The sequence below is a fragment of the Portunus trituberculatus genome, chromosome 50, assembly GCF_017591435.1.
Source record: "Portunus trituberculatus isolate SZX2019 chromosome 50, ASM1759143v1, whole genome shotgun sequence".
NCBI classification, from domain to species: Eukaryota; Metazoa; Arthropoda; class Malacostraca; order Decapoda; family Portunidae; genus Portunus; species Portunus trituberculatus.
The window spans coordinates 23922017-23942313 of NC_059304.1; the positions used below are offsets into that span (position 1 = coordinate 23922017).

Here is a 20297-nt window from a genome sequence, read left to right on the forward strand (position 1 = left end):
CTTTGCCGAGCTTGTCGATTGTAAACAAACATGGCTCCTCATTCACCCCAGCAAGCCGCGGCTTTTTTGCACCTTATAATGTAATCAGCTGTTCTGTAATCCCAAAGGCAACGGAGACCTCTAATACTCTCTATGAGAAATTCGTCAGTGTGTTTTGTCCACTGCTCATCTTGGCCAGCTACTTGGAAGTTGCCTTGGAAATATTCAAAAGCATCGCACATTCACACTCCCCTGGAAATGTACACAAACAACTGAGGAACTTTTCATTGCTAGGCTAGAAGAAAAAAAAATATGTATACAAACATATATTCACCAACTCATTTAAATTTCATGCCATGATAATAGCATTCTTCCGTTTAACAAAAAAAAAATTTTTTTTAATAAAAGTGTTGATTAGAAACCATAGTTCTTATTTTGACTAAAAATTGGCGCTAGACGAAAACGATGCATTCCGTCTGACTCAAGACGACGGAAAGAGTTAACGGAAGAGTAAAAAGACGACGGAAATCGCCTGAGACGACGGAAAAAGTGTGACGCCGCCTTTAGACGAAGAATCTTTTCGTCTTATAATGGAGTTTCAGTATTACATACAGTTGCTGAATCCAGAGGAACATTACATTGCCTCTACCCTTCAGTACACAAAAGGTGAAAGTCTTTTGGACTTTTCCTCTAAGTTAGCAGTAAAACTGCGTAGCCAATGTCCAGCGTACGTTGTGGCTACTTCTGATTCTACTTCTGCTAGTTCAGGTGTTACACCTAAAGAATCAACGTCACAAAAAACCTAATGCTCAGTATCACAACACAGCTTCATCAGTGAAGTCAGCATCACGCAGTGACCATGACACTCGCTCAAGGCAGTTGTCTAGAGATCCAAAACCACAGCGTTATAGGTCTTGGTCGCATGGTAGTCATTCTGATACCACTAAACCAGCATTGTTGCCTCCACCTTACTATTGGCAATTGTAACCATCCTACTGTGGAGTGTAGAACTATATTTAAACTCCAAAAGGAACAAACTGTCACACCACAGTCAACTTTTCAACAGGCTGCCTTTCACAAAGCAAAGGACTACCTACACAACCTAACACAGCATCACCATGTGTTCCTTCTTTAACCCTTAAAAGGCGGTGAGCATCTATTGAGGCACGGGCGCGCCGTGCACAGCTGGCGGTGAGCATCTATTGAGGCAAGCTTTTTCGCGCACCTGAAATCAAACACAACCCCTGCTGCTTCTCTCAGATACTTACTAGAGACATCTGGCAACTATTTCTCGCTCGTTGCCAGCGGTCACTCCTGTAAATAAACTCGTCATATGCGATTTATATTATATGCTCCCTGATGATCCGGAGGAATGTGATTTCTTCCTACAGTATTTCGATGATGAATTGCTTGACATCATTGTGACAGAAACAAATAGATATTTCCATCAGAAACAGAATGGAACAAGGGCAAGTTCACACCCCAAGCAGTGGCATGACATTACATGCAATGAGCTACTTGCTTTCTTGGCCATTACAATGCTGATGCCTCATTGCCCAAAACATGTATTGCTGGAGTACTGGGCAAGGGATGATCCCTTGTTTATACCTATATTTGCAGAATATATCACAAGGGATCATTATAGAGGTATTCTAAGGTACCTCCATTTTGCAAATAGCGCAGAAGATGAGAATGCCAGTGATCCTCTTTGGAAAATCAGGAGTATTTTGACCAACATAAATGATAAATTCAATAACTTCTTCAAACAATACAAGAAAGTAGTTATTGATGAATCATTTATGTTGTTCAAAGGAAAACTAAAATTCAAACAATTTATACCATCCAAGCGTTCTTGCTTTGGTGTAAAGCTATTCTATATATGTGACTGTGATACTGGAATAGTCTTGAATATGTGTATATATTCGGCTAGTGATGTAGACGTCAACAAGAAAGACCCTCTAAGCTTCTCTGGTGCAGTTGTAAAACATTTGATGAGAAACTACCTGGGCAAAGAACATGTGTTGTACACAGATAATTACTACACAAGCCCAAAACTAGCCAAATATTTGATTGATAATGGAACTGGCCTAATAGGAACACTGAGGAGTAACAGAAAACATCTGCCAAAATTTCAAGCAACAAACATGAGAGGCACCATTCAGAAACAAGAGTCAAGTGGCATACTTGTTCTCCAGTGGACTGATAAAAGACAAGTTTTGCTTCTCTCAACCATCCACCGAGGAGAAATGGAGGAAACCAGAAGGGAAGACAGGAGGACAGGGGAAAGCATTCTCAAACCTGATGTTGTCAATGATTACAACATAAATATGAGGATGATAGATAAAAACGACATGATGATTACAAGTGTAGACTGCCTGAGAAAGTCTATGAAATGGACAAGGAAGGTTTTCTTTCATCTCCTAGACATTTCCTTGTTGAATGCATACAACATGTATGTGGAGGGGATGGGGAGAAATCATCTCTTCGTCTTTTCAACAAGAAAGTAGCTCTACAACTGTTGCAGAGATTTGATACACGGAGCAACATTCATTTGTGACCTGGCAGGCGCAGCCAAGAAGCGAGAGATAATTCTCTTCCTCGACTGCAGTTCATTGATGCCTTGGAATTGCACTCTCCTACCAATGTGCCTCCAACGCCTGGAAGACTCAGCAAGGGACAGCGTGAATGTGTTGTCTGCAAAAACACATCACTGAGGCCCAAGAGACGCAGGAAGGTCACAACTATGTGTGAAACCTGTAATGTTGGGCTCTGCATAGATCCATGCTTCAAGGCCTATCACACCCTAGCATCATTTTAGCTTGGAGAGCAAGGTAAATATGTTTTCATTTTAGGTTTGAAATTGTGGTAAACATTGATAATATGAAGTAAAATCCTATTAGCTATCATATAGTGTGTGTGTGTGTGTGTGTGTGTGTGTGTGTGTGTGTGTGTGTGTGTGTGTTTACCCCTCACTACATATTGTTTTTTTTCTTTATTCTCCTTTCACAGGACCAGGCCATGCAGATGATGTTTTTTTACTTCAAGCCCGCTTCCATTATCTGTGCCTTCCTGCCATTCAGGGTCTTACATGCGTATACAGGGTTACAACTCTTCAGTCTAACATCAAAGGTATTTTTTTGTAATTATTTTGTCGCATTCATTCTTTGTAGTTATTTCCTGATCCCTGTAGTTGGTGTGTGTGTGTGTGTGTGTGTGTGTGTGTGTGTGTGTGTGTGTGTGTGTGTGTGTGTGTGTGTGTGTGATCTGACACTGACCTATCAGTTTATCAAGTTGCCCCAGCTCTCTCTCTCTCTCTCTCTGTATGTAGGGACCACATGCTTATCAAGTCCCCCTTGCCCCTCCCCCCCCTCTCTCTCTCTCTCCTGTGAGAGAGATCTCGAGACCTCACACTTATCAAGTCTACACCCTCCCTCTCTCTCTCTCTCTCTCTCTCTCTCTCTCTCTCTCTCTCTCTGTGTCTCTGTGTGTGTGTGTGTGTGTGTGTGTGTGTGTGTGTGTGTGTGTGTGTGTGTTTGTGCACTGACCACGTATATCAGGTCAGATTTTTTTGTGTTCGCTCATGATAGTACATTATATTATTTTCTATTTGTTTCTTTCTAGGATGTGGATGGAGAAATGGCATGGCTTGTGTTGGCCAGCGGTCGTCAAGGGGCGACACCGTTGGCCATCAAAGCCAACACGGCTCGTGAGGCAGGCACACAAACATGCCTGAGGTGTATTCGTTGTAAATATGCCTGTGGCATGGACACTTGTGCACCAGTCACCACCATTCTCACCACCACCCCAGTTGTCACTGCCTCACAAGTGACATCGACAGCTACACAAACGGACACAGACTTCATAACGACCTACTGGCGCCCTACCTCCCCTGAGCTGTAGGTAGTATCACCCCTGCCTTTGCTGCCCGCGGTGGGACGCTGACCCCTGGCTTTGCTGCCCGGGGTGGGACTCTGACCCTTGGCTTTGCTGCGGGGTGGGACGCTAACCCCTGGCTTTGCTGCCCGGGGTGGGACGCTGACCCTTGGCTTTGCTGCCCGGGGTGGGATGCTGACCCCTGGCTTTGCTGCCCGGGGTGGGATGCAGACCCCTGGCTTTGCTGCCCGGGGTGGGACGCTGACCCTTGGCTTTGCTGCCCGGGGTGGGACGCTGACCCTTGGCTTTGCTGCCCGGGGTGGGACGCTGACCCTTGGCTTTGCTGCCCGGGGTGGGACGCTGACCCCTGGCTTTGCTGCCTGGGGTGGGACGCTGACCCTTGGCTTTGCTGCCCGGGGTGGGACACTGACCCTTGGCTTTGCTGCCCGGGGTGGGACGCTGACCCCTGGCTTTGCTGCCCGGGGTGGGACGCTGACCCTTGGCTTTGCTGCCGGGGTGGGACACTGACCCTTGGCTTTGCTGCCGGGGTGGGACGCTGACCCCTGGCTTTGCTGCCCGGGGTGGGACGCTGACCCCTGGCTTTGCTGCCCGGGGTGGGACACTGACCCCTGGCTTTGTAAATAACAGGTTGTAAATAAATGTATATATTACTTGACTTGTTTTTTTACTTCATAACTTTTTCTCAATGATACATACTTTCTTTTACCAAAATCAACAGGAAAATAGTTTTGGGAAACATGAGGATCACTCAATCCTCCCACACTCCCTCGTAAGAAACTGATAAACAGAGTAGGACTCTCTCTCTCTCTCTCTCTCTAAGAAATTCTACACAAGGGGAGACATAAAAATGAACTCTCTCTCTCTCTCTCTCTCTCTCTCTCTCTCTCTCTCCAAGAAATTCTACGCACAGGGAGACGTAAAATCTCTCTCTCTCTCTCTCTCTCTCTCTCTCTTTCCAAGAAAATCTACGCACGGGGAGACATAAAAATGAAATGAAATGAGGAAAAAGTAGTAGAGACTACTCAAAAGACGCGCCCGCGGTTTTTTCCTGGAGCGTAGCAGAGCGGGCTATTCGAAGACTGGATGTGCAAGGGGGGTTTCTTCCCGGTGCGACACTTGCCTCGGAGGTAGCGTAAAGGTTCAAACCTTCATAATATTGTTAGGAAGCTTCCTTTTGTGGTGACAAGCACATCATTGAATTCAGAATTTCAAGCACTACAAATATGTTGTTAACATAACTTTATCCTCAACTGATTTTAGTGTGAGAAATTTACCCGCTATGTAAGCACACCACCGATTTCACCCCCCACCTTTTAAGGGTTAATAGCTACTGTTTCTCACTGTCAGAATTTTCAATGCTATACCTACAGTACACCATTCTCTGTCTGTATGGACACAGGTGCTGATTTTAGCCTAATCACTGAAAGTGCATATCTTAAATTGTTTCAGTTATATCAGCTTTCTTTTCAACCATGTCAATGCATCTTCAAAGGTGTTGAAGGTTCTCCTTTACACATTCTAGGAAGTGTTCTCTTACCCGTTTCTTTTCACCCTCATGACTACTTTTTTTTGCAAATTTTCACATAGTTTCAAATTTTTTTCTTGCAGCGTGATGCTCTTTTAGGGTTTGATGCACTTGCAGAAAATTATATTTCTCTTCATCCTAAACATCATGCACTTTCTTATAAGGATGAACTTTTCTATGCTACATCCAATCCCAAATCTATTTTAACAGTCACCTCCAAACGTGCACACTTTGAACAATCACCTCTGCCAAGGGTCAAAGAGTCTTCCTCGACAATGCACCTAACTGTTCCAGCTGCTAATGTAGTAGACTCGAAGTGTTCTGTGTCTGCACCTAGCATGAGTGCAGTTGTTGTTATTGGTGACCAGTACGTAGGCCCTACAAGTGCTTGCATTATATCAGTGCGTGTCAAGGATGCCCCTGTTGACTCCTTTGTGTTATCGCTCCCTGACACTTCAAAAGTGAAGCGTCTTGCAGTAGAAGGAACCTTGTCATCTATACACAAGGGTAATGTTACTTCTGCCTAGTCACAAACCTTACTGGCTCCTCTATCACCCTTAGAGATGGACTTCACTTGGGTTTATTTACAGTTATTGATTCAGCTTCATTGCAGGATCCCATGACATGTGTAGCAGCTGTGTCTTCACAGCCTTCTACTCAAAGTTCTCCTGAAGAAATTGCCTCTCAGCTTGAGCCTCATGTACAAGTCATGAACTTTCCTGATATGAAGTGTAGTCTTATTGACTTACTTGTGACCCACAGGGAAGCTTTTGCTCTTCCTGGTGAGCCTCTTGGTGTTACCAATAGAATTAAGCACCACACTGATTTAAAACCTGACACACATCCAGTGTACGTGCAGTCATATCGGTTACCTCATTCTCAGCGACAGATTGCTGATGAGCTAGTCCAAAACATGCTACAAGAAGGCATTATACAGGAGTTTTATTCTCCTTGGAACTCACCCTTACTGCTTGTAAAGAAAAAAGACAACTCTTATCGTGTTGTCATTGACTTTAGAAAAGTTAACACAGTGACAGAACCAGATCATTATCCCTTACCAGTCCTTTCTGAGCTTTTACAGAACATTGGCAGTGGGAATACAGTATTCTCAACCCTTGATATTAAATCAGCATTTTGGCAGATTCCCTTATCAGAAGAAAGTCGTCCTGTTACAGCTTTCTCTATTCTTACAGGCCACTATGAATGGCTACGCTGTCCAATGGGTTTACATAATTCTCCTCTGACTTGCCAGAGACTGGTCAATTCTATGTTCCATGGCCTCATTGGTAATGGTTTATTTGTGTACATGGATGATCTTATTCCTGTCTCTAAAGATACTGACACTCATTTGCAGAAGTTAACTCAAGTTTTTCAAAAATTCACAAGAGCTGGCCTTAAGCTTAATTTGCCTAAATGTCATTTTTTTTAGATCACGCATTGAATTTTTGGGACATGTTGTGGATTACCAAGGAATTTATACCTCAGATAAAATTAAAGCCACTCAAAACTTCCCAGTACCTAATACTACAGCACAAGTTAGTTTATTTTTAGGTCTTGCCAGTTACTACCGTGCATTCATCAGGAATTTTGCATCTATTGCTCATCCTTTGAACAAGCTTAAAAAGAAAAATGTACCTTTTCAGTGGACTTCATAACAATAGCAAAGCTCTGATCAACTTAAAACTTGTCTAACACAGTCTCCTGTTTTAGCATTTCCTGACTACTCCTTACCTTTCACAATTTGTACCGATGCATCATCATTTGGGTTAGGAGCTGTCATGATGCAATAAGTTACGGGTCAACACCCACATGTTATTGCTTTTGCTAGTCGTGTTCTCAAAACAGCAGAGTCTCATTATTCTGTAACTCACATGGAAGCATTCGCTGTAGTGTGGGCTCTCAAGCATTTTCGTGATATTATTTACAACTATCCAGTCACTATCTATACTGATCATTCTGCTGTCACTCAACTTTTCTCAGGAAAGAACCTTACAGGTCGACTTGCCAGATGGTTCTTAACAGTTGAGCAGTTTCAAGCAGAGATTAAGTATCTACCTGGACGTGCTAATCTAGTTGCAGATGCTCTCTCACGTAACGTTGCTATTGCCACAGTTACACATGTTCATAATTTTTCTCACCAGGACTTAACATCAGCTCAACGTAATGATCCCATTTCGAGTAAAGTCATTTACACACTAGAATCTGGTGATGAAACAAATTTGCCCAAATTACCTATTTCATTAAAAGAGTTTGATATTCATAATGACATTCTCACGCGTACTGTACAAGTTTACGTCCATGAAGTACAACAAATTGTCATTCCCGAATCTCTTGTCCTTACAGTTTTGCATTTTGTTCATGACGCGCAGCAAACAGGTCATCCAGGTAGAGACAAAACTCTTGCTATGGCTCACCTTAAATATTATTGGCCTAAAATGCATCTTGACATCACTACTCATGTATATCAGTGTGTTTCTTGCGCACAGCATAAAGGTAACACTAGTACAGCGCCCATTCTTGAGTATCCTACACCAGCAGGTCCTTTTGAGACTGTTGCTATTGACTTATTACAGCTACCATGCAGTCGACAAGGTTCTTCTTACGTCCTTGTCTGTGTAGATTACTTCAGCCGCCTTGTTGTTATCATAGACAGACTACTTTGTTAACGCGGAGTAATGTAATGTTCTACCGTATGGTGTACTAGGGCTGTGTATTGTTCCGCTACCCAAAGGGACGCCACGCTCAGTTTGGTTCCTAACGCAGCTTAAGGAACAGGCTCCCACTCCGTTTGGCAATCTGCTTGCCTTCCTTCTTTGACTGGTCCTCCTGTCCTGCACCGCCAGTCTACCTCTACAGTCTACTGTCTACAGTCACACTCCAGTGTGTAGACTGTAATTCTACATCATAACGCTCGCTACAAGCTTCATCTAGCTGCTCTGACTACAAGTCTCTCTGGCCGCCGGCTACTTCTCAAGCCTCCCTCACGGCTACTCGCTACCAAGCTACCAAGCCTCCAGTACATTTTGTAACCTACAATAAACACAGGGAAGTTTCCCCGGTGTTTCTCTTCAACCACACCAGAACATATTGATGGTGCCAGCGGTACCAGGACATTGTGTTAGCTCCTTTGCAGAACAAGTCTTCTAATGCTGTTGCTTATGCTTTAGTGACATATCTTTTATGTCCATATACTACGCCGACTGTTTTGCTCAGTGACAATGGGACAGAATTTAAAAATGAAATTTTGCAAAACATTTGTAAACAATATCACATAACACAGACTTTTGTCTCTGTACAGCATCCAGCCTCTAATGGTATAGTGGAACGTGCAAACAAAAAAATTCTAGACGTCCTTCGTCACGTAGTAAGTCAACTTAACGATTCCTGGCAGGATTGGCTTCCACATGTTGCTGCCTCTATTAATGTATTAATTAATGCTTCTACAGGTAAAACACCTCATTATATCATTTATGGCTTTGAGAAACGTTTGCCTTATGATCTATTGCTTCAGCATCGTGTACCAGTTTACTCTTTAGAGGATTATGCAAAAAACCAACTAAAATCTTTTCAGATTATTCATGAGTCTGTACGACATAATCTTCAAGCGTCTCGTATTGAAATGATCCAGCGTCAACACATGAGCGCAACACCTATGATAGACAGACTACTTTCTTACGCGCAGTATTGTTACTCTGTGTGCTGGGGGGGTGGGTGTTCCGCAGACCCTCCGTGCGGAGAAGTCTCTCCTAACACAGCTTAGGAAGAGGGCTCACACTTGCTTGGCATCTTGTTTGTCTTTGTTCTGGCTGGCCCTGTCTTGCTGCAGTGCCGTAACCCATTGCTGTGGTCCTTGCACAGCCAGTCCTACTTCTGCACCGCCTGACTCCAGTGGTTTAGACCTCTAATTCCTCATCATGGCCAGCCCGCTACCAAAGCCTCACCACGGCCGCTCAACTACCAAGCCTCCACGTTACCAGTAAGCATGTAATTATCAATAAAACACCATGAGCAGACCCAAGTTGTTTCTACTCCAACCCATCACCAGCACATGAGCTTGTCACACAATGATAGGATACACTCTAAATGTTCTGCACATCACTGGATTCTAGTGAGTACTGGTACACACCATTCAATCTGTCTGCTTCATAGAAGCAACAGGACAAATGGGTTCCTGGCAATAATGGCGGACTCACCTTACTATGTAAGTACCAGTTCTACCTAGCACTCTCTGCTCCCCTTTGAAGGTATGACTGCATTTCAGATACACAAATATGCAATCAAGATATCTTGTCAGTGAATGCTATGATTGTGAGTCTACATCCATTGGCTGTATCTCTTCCACCTCCCTTGAGTTACCTTGTGGAGCTGGCGCTGAGGAGGGGTCATTCTGCCGATGCAGTCCCCCATGGGTCCAAGGATCCACCTGGTCCTGGTAGAGGTGGGGTCCGCTTTCCCTGGGCCGGGCAATGTCCTCGCTGGGATAGGGAGGCGGGGCGGTCTGGTGCTCCTCATGATGGTAGCCAGTTGGTATCTTAAAGTGGTGCTGGTGGTAGCTGGGTGGAGGCTCTCGGTAATCCTCCTGCACCTCTTCATCCACTTCCCGCTTCTGATCACTCTGGTTACCTTCCACCTGCTGCTGCTGCTGCTGCTGCTGCTGCTGCTGCTGCTGGTAGTGCTGATGGAAAGCCGGTGTTTGCAGGTACTGTGGGGGATCACCATACTGCTGCTGTGCTTGCTGTTGTGGATGCTGCTGTTGTGGCTGCTGATGCTGAAGTTGCTGTTGTTGTTGTTGTTGTTGTTGTTGTTGTTGTTGTTGTTGTTGTTGTTGATGATGATGTTGTTGTTGTTGTTGTTGCTGTTGTTGCTGTTGTTGTTGTTGCTGCTGCTGCTGCTGCTGCTGCTGCTGCTGCTGCTGCTGCTGCAAGGGCTGTCCCTGTTGTTGGGTGTGTTGGTGTGAGTGCTGACTTTGCTGATGCTGTTTCTGTTGATGTTGATGGTGGAAGGGACTTTGTTGGTGTTGGTGGTGTTTGTGGTGGTGCTGGTGTTCCTGAGGGAAACCTTGTTGATGTGGTGTGACATCCTGTTTGTGTTCTGGATATATATGCTTGTACTGTGGTGGAGAACCTCTGCTGGTATGGTGGTAGTCTGGTGGCTGAGGTTTCACCTCCTGTTGCTGCATTTCTTTACTCTTGAAAAGGTCATGTCTTTGCAGCTCTAAGTGTGAAGGACCAGTCTTCTCCCCCTTGCCTGTTGGTGTCTCCATGCCCTGGGATGGTGCTGGGCTGCTCATGCCAGGCACTGGTTTGGGTTCATCAGGTGACACGTCAATGACGGGAGGTGAAGGTCTGCGGGCTGAGTCTTCATTCCCATGGTGTCTCAGTCCCAAATCAGAGAATTTGCTTCTGAGGGGCAGAGAGGTAGGAGTGGAGAGAGGAGTGGACATCAGTGGTGGGGTGAGGATTTCTGGTGTGTCCTGGTGTGGGTGTTTGGCTCCAGGCACTGATGGCTTCATCTTCACTGACGGCAACACAGGCTCGGGAGTGTAATTTTTCAGTTCCAGGAGTTTGGCTAAGTAGTCAACCAGAGGTGCATAGTGGTCCTTTGGCACACACAAACGAATGGCAGTCTGCAAATATACATGGCATTTGTATTCTTATTACACATTCTGACTACAAGTACTATCTGTTACAGAAATAAGTTTATTTTCCAAGGTAAGCCACAATCCCAAATGAGCAAACTCTTAAATAACTTCACCTCATGCCAGTATCAATAAGCTACAGCAAGTCTGTAAAGTATTCAACATCAACCCAGCAAAGCTTTACCTTAGAATATTCACTTGAACAAAGAACAGCATTTCACATTTTTCTTAATTCACCAGGTTCTATCAATGCAATCTAGGATGAAACCTTAAACCAATCTTTACCTAAATTCTATATTTCTTTCTCTCTTCAGGGCACATAACCCTCTCTGTACATGCTCTATCCAGCTTACCTTGAGTTTGTCCCAGTAAGAGAAACGGTCTTGGAAGATATCGGAGAAGACAACTGAGTCTGGTGAATCCTTATAGTACCTAACAGTATCTCGCTGTGGATCAAATAAAAACAAATATAAAAGACTTCACGAAAGGTTTTTCCTGTTACTCACACAAGAAAGTCATGATTTACAAATATTACTTGAAGAATTTTTGAGTTACTAATAGAACATATAGAAAATTTTTGTCCTTTGCTCACACTTAATATGAAGTCTTCAGTATCCCCATTGACTTAAGTATCCTAGGAGAGGTTCCTGAGGCTTGGTAACTTGGAGGACAGGGGCAAGAAAGAGACACAAGGAAGAATGAGAGAGAGAGAGAGAGAGAGAGAGAGAGAGAGAGAGAGAGAGAGAGAGAGAGAGAGAGAGAGAGAGAGAGAGAGATTTGAACATTTATTAACTGCCAAATTACTGTACATTATTATATATTTATATGTCCTATATAAAATAGAGAATAATTTAGCTAATATATATATATATATATATATATATATATATATATATATATATATATATATATATATATATATATATATATATATATATATACATATATATATCTACAGTAAGGTCTCGGTTTACGTCAGAGTTATGTTCCTGAAACATGACGTAAGTCGATTTTGTACGTAACTCGAGTTTCCGTACATTTCAAAGCATATTATCGAGTTTTCAATCATTGTTTATGGTCATTCAGGTAAGTTAAAGGTTATATTGTTATATTATTTACAACTATGTAGGAATATGAAACACAAGCTTGTTTTTGTTGTTGATTAGGGCCACGAACGCGAAGGACTGTAGGTTGCCGAGAGGGGTGGACGCCTGAGGCCGCCAGGAGGGTGGGCAGGTCGAATGTTGTGACGCCCACAGGGCGGACAGCTGGGAGCGTAGTGCAGTGAGGTGGGAGTTGAAGTGTGGGCAGCGGGGCAGGAAATGCAATAGGAAAGGGTAATAGGGATCAGCAGACAGGCACAGACGGTGCAAGTCAGCTGCGAGTGTCGTGTGGTCCAGGCGAAGGCTCCGGAGTTGTCATTGTTGTGATGGGTGTGCGAGCCCTCAAGGTCGTCAACCTCCCTGTTGTCATGGTAACAGGCTTCCCATTTTCTTCTTCCCTCCCTCACACACAGCTGCTGCCTCCTTTCTCATGTCTTTTAATTATGTCCTCTTTTTTTTGCAGCATAATGGTTTTCCTTTTCTTAGCATCACTGCTGTCACTAAGAAGTTTTCTCTTTGGTGCCATTGAGCAAGATACTAAGAACTTGAGTCAGTAAACGCAGAAGTAGGATAACACTCTTGCCAGGGGCGATGGTGTGGTGGAAGTGAGGCAGGGTGTTATTGTATTGAAGCGTGAGGCGGGCGGTGTGGCGGGCAACCACCAACAATAACAATAAATCCCACACTTTATGATTTATAAATTTTCAATTTTTTTAATCTTAAATTGCCTTATAGTGGACTGACGTAACTACGAGTTTGACATAACTCGAGACCGACGTAACCCAGGACTTTACTGTATATATATATATTTAGAGAGAGAGAGAGAGAGAGAGAGAGAGAGAGAGAGAGAGAGAGAGAGAGAGAGAGAGAGAACAGCGCAAAATGTTAAAGTCTGGAAACAGGCCATCCTATCCTGGGAATTCCAAAAAAATGCTTTAGAATGTACCAATACAAAAAGTCAAGCCTGACTGGACTCACTAGGTGGTAGAGTGTTTCCTTGGGGATGAAGGCGTCTTGAATGATGGTGAACTGGATGCTCATTGGCCGGCCATACTCCTGGGGCTTGTGTTCAGGAGGAGGCATGACCCAGAAACCACTTGCCGTTGAGCCTTGGCCACCGCCCTTCACATAGGGAGCTACAGCCAAGACGTCATTCATATCATTACCACCTTCATTACTACTGTCAAACATTTATCTTTCTCACTACATGTGGCTGGGAATCCAGACTCAGGAAGCATAACAAAAATTCAGCACAAAGACTCTTGAGCAAAATGAGCCACACAACTATCAGGCCACTGACACCAATGTTTATGGGAGCCCACAAGCAAGTGGGAAAATTAAATCAATGCAATATGAGATAAAAGCAAAAGATGACTTACACACAATGATTCCAATGCATGGTGTATAACTTGCATCATTAGAGCCTTTCATTTTCAGTTCATACTCCAGCTGGGTGTCAATGTCTCTCAGGGAGGGAAGGGGAGGAGAGAAAGGGTGGGTGTGGTACCTGAAATGGACAAGAATACAGATGAGCCCTACTCTGCCACTGTACTCCTGCACAGTGGATGAGCTTCACACTCAAATGAGATATCTTGATCATAACATATCACCTGAGGGAAATTCTCACAATGTACATAAGCATCAAGATTCTCACCATCCCACAAGGGAGAGACTGAGCTTTTCCATTTCACAGAAGATTGCTTGTTCCACTGCACGTCCCTTGTCTGCGTCCCCCAGGCGGCAGCGCACCGGCAGGGCGTGAGACACTATCAGGTCTGGTGGTGGAATAAAACATGCAATGTATACAGACAATGTACCCACTGCTTGGCTACTTTATTAAGGCATGACCCATAATGCCATAAAACTTATACTATTTAATAAAGAGATATTTAGTCCATATAAAAACATCTCATCTTTACTATGATTGGTGACGTCCCACTGGCCAGCCAAGTATCCCACAACCTCTGAGGTGGACAGGTGGGCATGAATGTCCATCATGGCCATGGCTGATGAGGACATGGTGACATTGAAAGGCTGCATGCGACCCAGAGCTTGGAAGGAAGTCAGCTCCACCATTGTGTTCATGTCACTGAAAGGTATGCTAATGTACACCAACGCCAAACTACTCTCCTGCCTCTGTGTAATTCAATTAAACCACATATATGTATCTGTTCTGGTGTTGCTCTTTTAAAACTTAGTCAAAAGATTTCTAGTCCAAGTAAGTCTGAAAGGTGTCAAGATCCCATCATTTGTCAGCACTCTTCAAAACTTACTGATTTGGGTGTCTGTTGCCAATCATCTCAAATTCCACAATCTCTTGCTCGTGCGGACCATCGCTGTCACTGTCAGTCATCTCCTCCTCATCTGTAAGGGTGACTTGTTCAAACTGATGCAAACTTACATGATTTGATACTGTAATTTTATTTAAGGCTCTCATCATAATATTAGAGCACAAAACACGACACAAGGTGTTTATAAATATAGCACCAGTTCACCATGCCCCATTTCCATCATAACCATAACCATTAACATCACTCACCCAAAGCCTCTCCCTCTCTCTCAAATTCAATTCTTTTCTGGCGGTACCAGTTGTTCTTGTACGAGTCCAACTTCTTGCCTTTGTAGCGCACCTGTGAGGATTGAGTGAGTCAGGAGCAGACACAGTAAGGCAAAGATTCTTTTTTACATGGCATCACCTGGCATCCAGCTACCTTTAACTCTGTAGTGTAATACAAAGTCTTATCACCAAGAAAATTCAACCAACACATCACCAATACGAGGTACTTACTGATGCCCAGCCACAGCCTGACTTTTTGTCTGGGTTGACAATCTTCTTACAGTAAATGGCCCATGCACTTGGTGTGCCAAAGATCTTGTTTGTCTCCTGTGATCTGATTCTCCCATCAGGCAGCAGATCACCCTTAAACTTGTTCCCCTGCAGATGCATGCCACAATTATTATTCTCATTCCTTCTTAATGTAACTGACCTGAAGGAAATCCAAATCCTTGAACCTACATGTACAGCCACTTAGAAAAACATACGAAAAGTTAAATACATCATTATTTACCACAATTTCAGAATCACGGAGGATGTTTGTTAATTTTCATAGACTTCTACAACACACACAAATCATTAGTAAGCAATAACCATTTCAGAGATGTTATGCAGACCTACAATGGGAACATACAATGTGTGGGGAGAAATAAGATTAAACTGTCTCTGCCCATCCTAGGATTGTCAGCTAATTCCTCTTGGCATGCTACCCATCACACCACACAGCTGCTGGCTAGTTACTAGATTCAGGGAGTTGGACAGATTGTATACAAACTATGTTAGCTTCGTGATCAAATGTTAGGAAATGTTGTTTCATAAATATTATGATGTGTTTGGAAAGGTTACAATATAGGCATATCTGTGCTAGTCATGGTAGAGGTGTCACTCAGAGCCCAATATATAAAATTCAAACTTTAGGACTTGCTGGCAGAACTGACCACAGCTGTGACCTGAAAAAATATCAATGTAAATAAATTATGATAAAGTGAGGCAAGCTTGAACAGTTCTTGATCTCCATCTGTAAAGGCATTTGTTTGTTCCAGCATGCACTGAAACACACACATCAGCAATAATCCATTCCAGATGCCCAGATACTTGTTCCTCAACACAACTAATGAAGGAAGATGTAATACTAAATCATAAATATAAAATAAATATAAATACACCTAATGCAAAAATTGAATAATAAAACTAATGTAAATAGTACCAATGAACTAAGAATAAAATCAATTATCAAGACACTCATAAGCCTGAAGTTGCTCTGTTGATGTTGTTGTTGTTGATCAGGTGTGATTGGAAGACAAATGTCCAGGTGACATATACAAGCATTGGTGGTAAAATCATTAGTTGTAATGGAAACAATTTTGGCAGTGACTCTCAAGCCATGAAATTCAAGATGAGCCTACCACTTCTGAAGCCTTACTTGTGATGATCAACAGCAGCAGAGCACAACTAAAGCACTCCGCTACAAACATCAACACATCACCGATTGTCATCATGGCCTTATTGTCTATCATGATTTTAATCCTAGAAGATTTTTGCTGACCACATCACAGATTGGAAGTCACACTAACTACTGCCAATCAACTCTGCCTATTTCACATCAACAAAATGGTTTAAAACAGCAAAATTCATGGTGATATTCATTTAAAGGAATGTACTAACTTTATCTTTCGGTGTCTTTCATTGTGTATTTCAGTATTGTCCTCTGAAGCTTGGAATAAGGACACACATATAGAGAGACCAATTTTTGTACAGTGGTAGCCAGCCCATGCACAAGTACTACCAACTTTAATAAAAATAAACAAATAACTCCAAAACATGGGAAAATTACTGCTATAAATGCCTATTTCTTCACCTCCTTCCCTTTGACCTGAACTGCCTACATATTTTGTGCTGAATTATTTCCATTTGTGAAATTAAATTATTCCTAATAAATTTAAGAAATCAATCAGAACCAAAAATAAATCAAACTCAGCCAGCACAACACAATGGCCGAAAATATGTGGTGTGTACAACAGCAATCAATCAGAACCAAAAATAAATCAAACTCAACCAGCACAACACAATATGTGGAAGACATGTGGTGTGTACAACAGCAATGGTCAACACCTCTGACAAGTGGCCTAAGACACAAGTTCACCTAATGCTGTGGGCTTTATCTGGTGGGTGTGTGTGCTCATCACTGTAAGCACCAGAATTGTGTGCTAAGGGGAGTCCAGCACAGTAGTAGTACATGGAGGAGCCTTTGTCAAAGTCACAAGGACAAGAGGATGAGTCTCTGTATGGTAGTCTTACCAGGTAATTGATGGTCATATGTCCCTCGCCAGGTTGTAAAACTCCCTCCTTCACCAATGTCTTGAGGGTGAGTCCCCTGCCAGGGCTCCTACCATGAGTCACCTCCTCAATGTCTTCATAATCCTCATCTTCTGCTTCATCTTCCTCTTCCTCGTCCTCTTCTTCCTCTTCTACTTCATCACCATCAATTTGGATTTCTTCATGAGTCGGGGGTTGAACTGACATCGTTTACATGTGCAAGTCAATAATTGTATATCTTTCCAAAGTCTGAAAATTATCAAGCTATTAAGATCCTGTCAACCCTGGTATGAATGCAGTCAAGGTCTACAAGAGGTGCAGGACTCCACCTCAATACTGCAGGCAACACACATCACACTCCATCAAAAGCCCACAGCATGTCAACACAATTCTTCACCATCTCCCTCTAGGTACAACTAATTATAAAAAAAAGGTACCATACAACATATATAATAAATAAATACACATACAAGTGAATAGTCTAAAAATAGTACAGCCATGCTAACATCTACCTTCTCTCTTACAAAGTATATAAGTAATGCAGTATTTTTGGTATGAGGCAGAACACTTCCTGATGGCTGACAGATTCATCTCATCACATGTCACAGGAAACACTGAATTAACTGTCAAATTCTTTAACATTTTAGTCAGCTTAGTGGACAGGTCTCACCAACAAGTGGGACTTGCCATTCAGGTCCATGCTTAGATACATATGTGAAGATAATATAAAAGCATCCAAATCATGAATGATCACTAAACTACTAATAATATGAAATAAGGGATATGCTGAAATGATTCATGTTATCAGCCTGATCACTTCATTAGCATAGATTTTATGAATTATAAATAAAATAGGAGAGGAAACATTCCAAAGAACTATGACTGATGTAGGACAGTACCACAGTGACAATACAGTTTATGAAGGGTAGAGTGACTACAGCATGTTCATCTGTTCGAGGCATTCAGTGATGGTGCATTGAATATTCTAAACCAAGTCTTATAAGTATCACATCACAACATGAACAATACTACAACCATGCACGTATGAACAGTAAAAATGAACCTTAGCTAACTACTGGTACTTAAGGTTCTCTGGTGATCAACTAAAAACAATAGTAACATTGAAATATTCTACCACAAACAAACACAAACTTTTTCTACATGACTACTATCATAAATACACTTTTGTCCCTCATCATGTTTATAAAAGTATTACATTGTAGTATGAAATAAACACTTGCTGAAACCTTCCATTGTTTTCATCATATTTAATGACTTCACATTCTGTTTTCTGGCATTACAAATGTTTGTCAAGTTTTCAAATGTTCAGCTGGCCTCTGGATGTGTGTGACCCAGGCTTGTGGTCCTGCAAAAGTCCTGCCACACCACAGATCTACAAAAAACTTATGGTGACGACAAAAAAGTCTAATATCACAGTGCCAGTCATGGCTTTCAAGGTCCTCAGAGCCAGTGGAGGTACATGCAGAATCATCTCTCTTACCCTCAAACATGATTATATTCTTCTTCAACTGAAACAGTCTGATAGTTAAAACCATTAGAACTGCAATGGCAATCACTAGGAACACTTTTGGTATTATTATACTCTCACACCAACAGCAACATGGCTTTTGTTAACCTTTTCATCTTACAGAGCTTTTTCATTTGAGTAATTTAACATTAACATTCCTATTGCAAGTTGTTTACAACGTTGATAAACATATTTTTTAATTTACCGTTTTTTGGGGGAGAGCGAGCAACACCCACCCATGTGATGTTAGTTGTATTTGTTCGTGCATGCATATTGTCACATATTGTAAAACGAATGACACTGATTGGTTCTTTTGTTTGAGCATGCAGCCACTGACCAATACAAATAATACACAATATATCTAGCTAATCAGTCTATGGAAGATGTCTGAACAGGTAGGATGTAGCCTCAATTATATCCGTTGTGTCGCCAGATTTTATAAAGAGAAATAAGGTAATGAATGACTTTATATTAATTTCTTAGTGTTGCTAGTCAGGTTAGGCTAGTTTGCTTTGGTTAGATCACATTTAATGTGTTGGATAAAGTTAATTTTGTTCTGAAGAAGACTGTTAGTGGTGCATATCACCTCAACTAGGTTACATTAGCTAGGTTAGTTTAGTTTAGTTTAGGTCAAAATTTACCAGAAAAAAAATTTTCATTCAGAAATGAGCTGTTGGTGTAACTGTATAAATTTACCTTTCACATAACACTCACCATTACAAAAAGGCCAGCAGAAAAGATTGATTTCTATTGATATATATATATATATATATATATATATATATATATATATATATATATATATATATATATATATATATATATGCAAGTCAGTATGAGGTCATTGGTTTCAAGTTGTGTTGGCTGAATTATGGTAAATGAGGCAGGTTAGCAAAAAAGCAGTAGCTACATTGTACGTGAAGAACTGCCATACTGAGGACCCCAAGCGGCGCGTGTTGCCTGTACCCACCCCAGCCAAGGCTCACTGCTTCCCTCTTCCAGCCTGCACACTGCACGGCTTCTCTCCCACCCCTCAGAGCAGGACCTGTGTTCCAGTGCCACGACTCAACCCTCAACACTTCTTTGCCACGATGACATTTACGCCAATGAGGAGCAATGTTGTGATGTGGCGTGTGAGGCAAGACTCTCACGCCTTACGGTCTCTGCCACCACTCTTCTCTATGCATTACTTGTTGCAGGTCAGCCACCGCGTCTGTCAGGCAACACTCACCAGCAACAAACAGTGAAGGGGAGGGCGTGCCGGGGACAGGAGAGCCTCAATGAGTTATTGTGGCAGCCTTGTCCCTTGGGTAGTGAGCGCCGCCAGACACCGCCGCTTGTTGTTGTCACTCTCATTGACAGCTACGGCTAATGCTGTCTGTATTTTTCTCACCCACCCACGCCCCCACGTCATAAGTTGTCGTACTTTTTTTTTTCTTTTTACAGATTTTTTTTTTAACACCATATTTCACTTTTTCTACCATCGAGATCATGTCCGCCTACGCAGCTATAAATGCCATCCTTTTCCACCTACGAGTTGAGTTGAGTTATAGGTCGGGAGAAATGCCTTTGTATCGGCTCTCCCTGATGTATTTTTCTGGCTGTTGGGGTCTTTTCTTCTTTCACTTATTGGTTTCTGTTATCGTCTTCTATTTCCTTGATCTTCTTTAGTCTTACATTCCAAAATTTTTGCAGAGTTGTTTTTGTTTCTTGTATGTCTGTATTATTAAAAAGCAGATCCCCTATTATTTTTTCAGTAT

At 42.4% G+C, this 20297-nt stretch overlaps 2 protein-coding genes across 4 annotated transcripts; both read right to left on the reverse strand.

Moving 5' to 3' along the window:
• Positions 1–3159: 3159 nt before the first annotated feature.
• LOC123500063 (putative mediator of RNA polymerase II transcription subunit 12) lies at positions 3160–20060 on the reverse strand. Of its 3 annotated transcripts, XM_045248696.1 has the most exons (11): positions 19769–20060; positions 16992–17258; positions 14928–15074; positions 14679–14769; positions 14413–14503; positions 14059–14228; positions 13794–13914; positions 13519–13646; positions 13118–13275; positions 11390–11482; positions 3160–11024 (listed from the first exon to the last, which is right to left on the reverse strand). In XM_045248696.1, exons 2-11 carry the CDS (start codon positions 17214–17216, stop codon positions 9699–9701), a joined length of 2550 nt encoding a protein of 849 aa, XP_045104631.1. In that variant the 5' UTR covers positions 17217–17258; positions 19769–20060; the 3' UTR covers positions 3160–9698. The 3 variants fall into 3 exon arrangements, with proteins under 3 accessions (XP_045104631.1, XP_045104632.1, XP_045104633.1); XM_045248697.1 differs by lacking the exon at positions 16992–17258; XM_045248698.1 differs by lacking the exons at positions 16992–17258; positions 19769–20060 and adding an exon at positions 19508–19758.
• Positions 3982–5738, reverse strand: LOC123499913 (basic proline-rich protein-like). Its single transcript, XM_045248445.1, has 2 exons — positions 5642–5738; positions 3982–4457 (listed from the first exon to the last, which is right to left on the reverse strand). Exons 1-2 carry the CDS (start codon positions 5736–5738, stop codon positions 3982–3984), a joined length of 573 nt encoding a protein of 190 aa, XP_045104380.1.
• Positions 20061–20297: the final 237 nt, after the last annotated feature.

What these genes read in the sequence shown, in the direction of transcription:
- LOC123499913 (XM_045248445.1), bottom strand. Translation starts at nt 5,738, where the DNA reads ATGCTAGGTGCAGACACAGAACACTTCGAGTCTACTACATTAGCAGCT. An exon ending in CTCTTTGACCCTTGGCAGAG is followed by an intron (nt 4,458 to 5,641) that starts GTGATTGTTCAA and finishes CACCCCGGGCAG; the next exon opens with CAAAGCCAGGGGTCAGCGTC.
- LOC123500063 (XM_045248696.1), bottom strand. Translation starts at nt 17,216, where the DNA reads ATGTCAGTTCAACCCCCGACTCATGAAGAAATCCAAATTGATGGTGAT. An exon ending in GTGGGACGTCACCAATCATA is followed by an intron (nt 13,915 to 14,058) that starts GTAAAGATGAGA and finishes TTCCACCACCAG; the next exon opens with ACCTGATAGTGTCTCACGCC. An exon ending in CTTACTGGGACAAACTCAAG is followed by an intron (nt 11,025 to 11,389) that starts GTAAGCTGGATA and finishes GTATATTTGCAG; the next exon opens with ACTGCCATTCGTTTGTGTGT.